The sequence below is a fragment of the Pundamilia nyererei genome, unplaced genomic scaffold, assembly GCF_000239375.1.
Source record: "Pundamilia nyererei isolate P.nyererei 1_Seehausen unplaced genomic scaffold, PunNye1.0 scaffold00094, whole genome shotgun sequence".
NCBI classification, from domain to species: Eukaryota; Metazoa; Chordata; class Actinopteri; order Cichliformes; family Cichlidae; genus Pundamilia; species Pundamilia nyererei.
The window spans coordinates 1896448-1905304 of record NW_005187495.1 but is presented as its reverse complement, the minus strand read 5'-3'; the positions used below and the strand labels follow the sequence as shown (position 1 = coordinate 1905304).

Here is an 8857-nt window from a genome sequence, read left to right as displayed (position 1 = left end):
TATATCACACTCAGTAGAACACAAGCTGTATTACTCTACATACTCCACTAAAGGGAAGCAGAGACCAAGAGATAGAACTGAAAGCTCAGGCGTGTTGACTCTTCTGTCAACTTAAATAGGTTATATCGTTGATGTTAGTTAAGCAGATTAGACTGAGAGAAAGATATAATAAAAATGGAAATATTAATAGATTTACAAATATTGTTAGGAATAGCATTTAGCTCACAGAATGCATAGTCTTGTTTTAGTAAAAAGTTAACAAAAATAAAAACAAATAGATAAAACTGCAATGTTCATCCAAACATGCTGCAGCGATTCTTTTTTTCTTTCAAAATAAAAGTCCAACAACTTTACTATAATAAGTCTTTTATGTTGTACATGTGCTAAACTCGCAATAGCCTATATGTTAAATAAGTTCAATAAAATAAAAGAAAGTATGACCAAACAAACATCTTGATAAGATCAAAACTAATCAAAAAGAAAAATAATTTCAATGAAAGTAAAATAACTATTTATTTAAGAGCCAGTGGTTGCTAAAGAAAAATGTCACCATGATTGTCACACATTCACAATGGCAAACAAGTACTTAGTGGTCAGATTACCCTGACGAGAATATGTAGTTGATGATTATATTTCTACTTAAGTTAAATGTGAAATCCAATCTTACACAAACAGGCTAAACTGACTTCTTCTGACCCATACCTAAATATTTCTTATGTGTGAGTGGCCGAAAGAGCTCATACGGTGGGAACTGCTCTATAAACATATTGTATTACATATTTCTGCTTTTTCCTGAGCATGAACGCATTAGAGGCATTCCCGTTATCATTTTGAATATGAATATATAAATACGCACATTCTTTTCCCAGTTCTCGGTTACAAATAAAAAAATCCATATGGAAAAGTAAGCTTGTGTTATTATTTTCTTTTCTATGTAGTGTACGTAACAGGTGTGTGACAGGGGCACCACTATCTGCACGCGCTCACATCCGTCAGCTCGTTGAATCCACATGGGACAGATGTTTTCCTCGCGAACGCGCAGTGCAGAGCGCGGCGGTAAGTGCACTTTTGAGCTGCAGCACGAGCACTGGTCTCGTGACCTCCACTAGACTAGTAATTAGAGTCCAGGTGCGGCTATCTGTCACAAAGTCGCGAATCGGAGCCTGATGTGAATATTCCGTCTCCTACGTCTCGTCCAGACTGTGCGCAACATCTTTCTGTCAAGTGTGTCAGCTCTGACACAAACCACTTCCGGCAAACACTTTCGAAATAAATCTCATCTCTTGTTTGGGAACTAACTTATAAGGCTGAATTAATTAGCAAATACCTACTGTTGCTCGGTTAAAACTACCTACCTAAACATGGCTTGTTAAATCATGTCAGCAAACTAAGGGGCTAAAGCTACATATTATTATTACACAGCCTATTGTAGCCAATGTATAGGAAAAAGGAAAAACAGTATTTAAGTGCTTCTAGGCGAGGGCGGGTTAACGTTAACCATTTCATCCCCCCAGTATAGGTCAGTTTATAACAATGTGTTATAGCGTAGGTTCAGTGGCTTTAATGCTTTAATCTGAAGTGCTACAGTAGCTAGCAACTGCTACTTATCATATTAAAAAAAAGTGAAGTAAAAAAAAGTACAATATTACCCTCAGAGATGCTGTCGAAATAGTGAAAAGCACAGCCAGGAAATAAAAAAAAGGATGCTTCAAAAAGTAGCAAATCATTTGTGGAGCAGACTGTAGTCTAAAACAATAGCATGATGATAGTTAATTGATATCAAATAAAAGAGTATATGAAATATTCAACGTTACTGTCTATTTTTAAACCAAAAAAAAAACAAAAAAAATTTTCTCCAATACGGTTCAAAAAAGGCTTTTGTTTTGAAATGTACAACTTCTAATTTCCGGTACGATTTCGCCTGATTGTATGTAACTTGGCGCAACTGGCTCGGCACCCTGTGAGAAGTCTCCCTCCCTCCTTGTCTGTCTCTGGGTCTCTGTCTGTTTGCAAGCCTGCGCTTCTCACCCAGGTGAGACATTTGTGGAGTGCCTCAATGGAACCGCGACCCCCCACCGAGAAGATGACAGAGCCCACACCGCCAGACTCCACCACTGTCCCGGACCCGGCTGTAGTTGTGGACCCCACGGCGGTAAACGGACGGTGCGAGCAGGCGGACTCTATACAGCAGCAGCCCAACACAGAAAATCACGCAGAGGGCTTTAAAATGGACCAAGAGATGAAGATAAATGACAGCATAGACGACAGAGGTAGGCGGCTTGAATTTTGTTCAAAGTTTCTCTGGATGCCCCGTGGCCAAGACACACACCGTGCGTAATGCCGTGTAGACCGGTGCTTGTTTTACTGTACACGCACTGGAAATACACTTTAATTCACTCAACTGTAGCCTGCTCAAAACATTTCCCTAAATTTTGCCCCCAGATGTTCCACACTGTCCGTGAATCATGTATGATTTCTGAGGGAAAAGGCTGCTTCATAACTGGACTGTGTGGTGACCAATATGCATGCTAAATTATTCACAGATCTGCGTAATAATGCAGTGCAGAATGTGCAAACAGAGTGTGCAGACATCTTACGTGAAATAGTGGTGCCTGCAGATTCTGTAAATGAATCAGTGGAGGCTTGTCTTTGGGAAGGCTGATGACCACAGGCAGCATTTAAACAGTAGCAGGTGTTTCACAGCTTAAACCAGCACACTGTAGCTTTTCCTGTGCATTTTCTGACATTCACTTTCACCAGGTTTGTGAAGACGTTTTGCATCTCATTAATAGAGGCTTCATCACTTCTAAAACAACCAGCGGAGAGCCTCGGGTAATACCCCCTAGATATAGCTGTCCCCTTTGGAAGTGATCTCAAAGCTCTTTAACCTACTATAGGTCATGTGACGTGTCATGTGAGTCAATGTGTTATTAAAAAGGTGTGGGTCAGTACTCTCACTGGGGCCAACTAAGTGAGACACCATCACCCCATCATCATGTGAGCTACTGAGGCAAGGTGTGAGGGGGGGATTGAAATGCCTGGGAAGGGATCTCAAGACTGCATAAGCCACCACCTCTGTTCTACGCTGCTCAGTCACAGCGGGTGTAGATGGCCTCCTTTACTCCTCTGTCAAACATAAAATTCGAACATTGTCATCTTCGAAAGATTGTTCTTTCTCTTTTAAGTGCAGGTGTACAACTGAGTCTTGTCCTGTTCACTCCAAGTTGGTGTTCAAGTGGTTGGTGGGAGTAAAAGAGTAGGTGCTGGTTTGTGTGAATGGCTTTCAGTGTTGAGGCTTCTGTCCTCCTCAGTGATCACAACACAGTCCAGGAATGATAACTATTGGAGAATCCTTTAATATTAGGGTTTTTTTTTATGTTATACATAAAATAAAATGTACATCACTTGACACGTATCTTAATTTTAAGACTCATATACAGGAGAGCATAGAAGTCTGGGTATGTGCCATCACTTCAAGTGAAGAACAGCTTTTTCCTTCACAAGAGTGTGAAACAAAAACAAAACATATTTACAGATAGACATAGTTTGTAACTGTATGCATCCAGAGAGAGGACATTCGAGTAACAACACCATCAGTAGCAGATGAGGGCATAAATAGCATTAGTACATGTTACTTTGCAAATTAAGCCACTCTAATGGTGGATAGCAGCGATATCTGGCCTTATGGATCCCGCATAGCAGAGCCATTTTCCCCAGGGGTTTATACATTTCTCATACTCTAAATTCACTAAAAAAAGTAATCTTTTCCATCTTATAAATCTTTAGTGTTACATTAATCCAGCTGTTTAAGGTTGGTGGATCTTGTGTTAGCCATCTTTTGGTCAGTGCCTTTTCACTTTCAGCCAGCAGGACACCAAGTAAGTATTTATCTGTACCCTTTATGTCTGAGGTTATGTATCTAATATTCATTTTAAAAACAAAACAAAATTCAAACTTGGTTGTTTAGATGGATAGATTGTATTAGCCTGCGAACACTGATCAGTGATCACATGATACACATCATCATGAGTTTATCAGTCAGTTTCATATCATCATCATCAGTTTATCAGCAAGGCTTTGTAGCATCTATCAACTCGGTGCTTTACTTTTCCAGCCTCTAACATGGCTGTTTACAATACTGTCTGCAATAATACAGAGAAAATCAACAAGCAGGTGATCTCCTCTGGGAACGCCTTTGGTGAAAGTGGGAAGGAAAAACTCCCTTTATTAGGCTCCAGGCTCAGATTAGATTTTCCACCATATTTCGATTCAGTCTTGAAAAAAGCTCCACTGCACATCATCTGTTTCATACCAAACAGCAGACACACACAGTCAAAGTGTTCACAAGATAAGTTCATAAGATGATGACAAAAACAAAAGTTGCTTTGTCAGTATATAATTTATTTTGGTGGTGCAATCATGAGCACTGCTGAATCCCAGCAAGAAGGGTCTGAGTTCAATCTGCCTGGGACCTGTCTGTGGGAGTCCTCTCTGGATCCTCTTCTCTTTAGGTAAATTGGTGTAAGTGTTAGCCCTGTGATAGACAGTCCTGTTATGCTTATTTTCAGTTTTATGTTTTTATGATTGGACTCTACTAGTGTAGCTTTGCACTGAGTTAAATTCAAAATAGTCCAGATTAATCTTATACTGGACCTTAATTCAGTCAGTCTCAAACAAGCCGTTTTCGCTCCTTCTCGTTAAAGTTTATTCTTCCTTTAAACTAAATTATTTCTGAATAATTGCAGCGTTTTTTTGAGTCGCAGGTAGTTTATACCCAGGAGTCTCTCTCTCGGTGACATCCAAGAGTACAAAAATCAGTTTGAAATGGAGCGTTCAGAGCAGTGTGATTACTTGCACACACCTCATTTGTTTTAAAACTAACACGAGCAGCTCTCATTGTAAGATAAGATAACCTTTATTAGTCCCACGCGTGGGAAATATGTAACAGTAACACAGTATATACACTGTTACACTGAGTAACAGTGTATATGTGGCACAACATTTCGAAATGGATTAAAGTTCCACTTTAAAAGCAACTCCAAACCCTGTTTGAATACTGTGGGTCACTGTGCCCTGCGACACTGTCTGCAGGTCTCCTGGAGAGCAGTATGCGTCTGAAGCCTCACGAAGCACAGAGTTACCGCAAGAAGGCTCTGTGGGTGTCCTGGGCGTCCATCGTGGTCACCATCATCCTGGCCATTGCTGCGTTCAGTGAGTAACACATTCCCGTCTTTTCCTTTGATGCCACATTTCTTGTGAAAAGATCTAAAGACGAGTCAAAAGAGAGCTTGCTGTTTGGTTTGTCAGTCGAAGGACAGCATTGCTAATTACTGCAACACCCTGCTGGTAAATGTGACACCCAACAGATTAAACATTTGTTCTCAAAATCAAAGGCAACATGTAGAAAAAGCACTTTAGCATGCTAACTCGTGCCAGGATCCTGTTTCGTTCAAACTTTAGCCTCCCACGGCTCTTGTTTCTCCCGGTTACAAAAGCAACGTGGAGCATTTTTGCCGTCAGCACCTTTGTGAAGTCGACCTTCACACTTGCTGCATTTATTGAAGTTTTGCTTCTTTTGAGGCAGAACATATTTAATCACCCAACACTTTGTGCTAAACCTTTGGGTTTCTCTTTTCATTTATCCCGAGTGTGTCAAGGACGAGACTGCTGGCTGGATAAATAACTCCTCCTGTGTCTCTTTTTGTTTGTCCGGGATCTTATTTGTTGTAGTAGTGAGACACTTTATCTTTCAATGGGAAAAACTGTATTTAAAGCCCGCTTTAGAAAGCTGTTTAGATTTGACAGACTGCGCCTGTGTGTGCCAGAATATGATGTTTGCTTCAAGTGTTTGATTGACATTTTTTATTGGACAGATCTGTCACCTGATGTTCAGCTTACTCCTCCCCCTCTGCAGTAAATGCATTTTGGTGCTTAACTTAAGTAAAGAAACAATCTTTTTGCATCTGTGATCCTTATCACCTCCACACTGGTTTGTATGTAGAGATATGAGTTTCCTGTAATACTGATGAGGGTGAGGATAACAGCCTCCTTCACCTTGTTTTTCAGGGTTCTTGTGTTCATTAAGCTTTTTCTTCACTGAATATTTTTCTTGTATTGTCTTCATTAGACATGTTTGTCACATTTCTGCAGTCCTGCTGTGGGACTTTTCTCATATTGCCTGCTCTCACGCATAAATAAACATGGCGCCACCCTCAAATCGGCTGCAGAAATGAGCACAGGAAGACACGAACGAGGCCGACGTAGCAGACGGATTCCTGCGACCAGTGATCTGACAACGAGAATCACGACACACACAAACAGAAGAAAACGCTGTGGTTTGGTGATGTGCTGGTATTTGAGATTACAGCGTAACATTAAATATCTTGATTTTTTTTTAAATTTTTTAATTTTAATGATGATGATGATGATGATGATCCTCTGGGTACTCCGGCTTCCTCCCGCAGTCTAAAGCTTGTTCGGATAATTGGTGATTCTTGGTGGTTGTGTGCTCGGTATAAACTGAATGTAAACCAGTACGTTTCATTTGATCAGATTCCAATAAATGTAACATTTTAGATTCTACTCATGTGATAAAAATACATGGAAAATGTAATGAAATTAGTTAACATTAGTAGAGTGTAGGGGTGTTCCCGGTGATCAATTTACTGGGCATTTACACAAGAGAAACAAACATTAGACTACTCGTCTACCAGTAATATATTCCATGTTAACTTTTTACACTAAGTTTCCCAACATGACATTTTTCAGTAACACAGTGATGTAACACATTACGCTGTTAAAATCAGTAATTATATTCCCTCACAAGTTCTTCTGTCATCTGCTTGATGGGTGGATAGAAAAAATAATTAAAAGCACAAAAAATATCAAATTTAATAATAAAGTTTTTTGAAGTGCATTTTCTAAACATCAAGATGCCAGTGGACTCCTGTTGGGCTTCATGACAGCCTCTTTAATCAAAAGGTGATGGCACGGGGCCTCTGTCTGTCTTTTATATAGTCTGTGAGCAGACTTCACTATGCTGGTGTTGCTGTGGGTTTGATATATTCCTCTCTGAACGAGGAATAGTCATTGCAGATTTAAGGATGTAGTCTCCAAAACAATGAGTCTTGTAGTTTAACATAATAAATTGGATTTCACGACCACACCTCGATACACACCCCTATATATGACCCCCCGCCCCACTCCACTCTCCGGCTCTACAAACGGTTCTCTTTTTTGTGCCCCACCCTCCCTCCATTTTTCAGTTCATTCACTTCTCATTAGTACACGGGGCTCTGCCCAGGAGCCGCCGCCAGTCCCCTCTGAGGGCTTCCATAAACTGCAGCTTCAATTCATTCTCAATCCATCTTCCATTATCTACTAGAAATGCTATCAAACCTGAAATGAGGATGTGGTTCCTGCTGGTGAATTACAAATTATATCACTGGTCAGAGAGCTCTCTGGTTCACTTAACTTGAAATTGATTAATTTAAGTTGTGAGTTTTACAGTTTCGTTTGTTATTTGTGAAGTTATGAAAACGCTAAATCAGTGATTTCAGATAGCGGTTGACAGTGTTGGTCAAGTTACTTGAAAAAAGTAATTAGTTACTAATTACTGATTACTTCTCCAAGGAAGTAATCCTGTTATTTTACTGATTACTTATTCTCAAAAGTAATTAGTTACTTTATTACTTAGTTACTTTTAAAAACTTTTGAAAACACGATACACAACCTGAACAAAGCAACAGACCTTTCAGCCCAATTCCATTTTTTCTGCTTAATCCGTCATATAAAATTGAATTAAATGAAAAAGTCTCGTTTTAAAACTTGTTTTATTAGTTTTAATCTTTTAACTTTATGCACATTACATCGAGCAAAAAATAAATTATATGCAGCTGTCTTTGACTGGAAGAAATTTGTTTAACATTTAAACCTATTTTCTGCATATTCCAGCATATAAAATAAAATAAGTATGTGTGTTTACGCTCACTCTTTCAAATAGATGCAAGTAAAAGACAGAAAAAAATAAAATCAAAGACTCAGCAGGACTGTAGCCACGGACATTGCACTCTCGTACTTCATTGTCATGAGACCCTCTCACAAACAAAAGTCACGGTTTAGTAACGCAGCGTGCTTACGGGAAAGGAACAGTAATCTAATTACTTTTTTTGGAATAGTAATCCCTTACTTTACTCATTACTTGAAAAAAGTAATCGGATTACAGTAACACCTTACTGCCCATCTCTGGCGGTTGATTACCACATCTGTAGAGCAGCATGGATTCGATTCACTCTGGTCTTATTCGTGCTCTGCAGAGTCTGTTTGATCGGTACTGTAAAGAACATCTGTTAGGTAACGATCCACTGCTTCAGTTTTGTGACCACTCATTAAACACTAAGTAACCAGAGTACACTGAAATCAGCCACATTAAAACTACTGACAGGCAGACAAAAATGTTATTCATATTCAAATCCAATGCTCAGCCGAGAAGCCAGCAGTTCTGGCATTGTTACGTGCCACCAGCCAAACATTATTGAGGAGGAAGTATCTGTCTAACCCTGGGACCTTCCTCAGCAGGGTTTTGAAAGAGACAAAGACGCTGATCTGGTTTCCAAACTTACCAGGTCCCGAAGAACAAGCTCTGGTGCTAACGTGACTGATCACTGTATATTCTTAGCAGTGAGCTCAACTGCACACTTAAACATTTTAATGCACACAGACTGTGTGAGCATTGCACCGTTAATAAGCAAATTCCATCTTCTTTTACAGGGAGTGCAGAATTATTAGGCAAGTTGTATTTTTGAGGAATAATTTTATTATTGAACAACAACCATGTTCTCAATGAACCCAAAAATCT

The 8857-nt window shown here is 39.5% G+C and overlaps 1 protein-coding gene across 1 annotated transcript in view; it reads left to right on the top strand.

The window, feature by feature from the left end:
* Positions 1-1941: 1941 nt before the first annotated feature.
* The window catches only part of LOC102197028 (transmembrane protein 163-like), a 27543-nt gene continuing 20627 nt past the window's right edge, over positions 1942-8857 (top strand). Inside the window, exons 1-2 of the mRNA XM_005739859.1 lie at positions 1942-2270; positions 5092-5211. Coding sequence (XP_005739916.1) covers positions 2057-2270; positions 5092-5211 — 334 coding nt within the window. The 5' untranslated portion in view covers positions 1942-2056. The remainder of the gene's footprint in view (positions 2271-5091; positions 5212-8857) is intronic.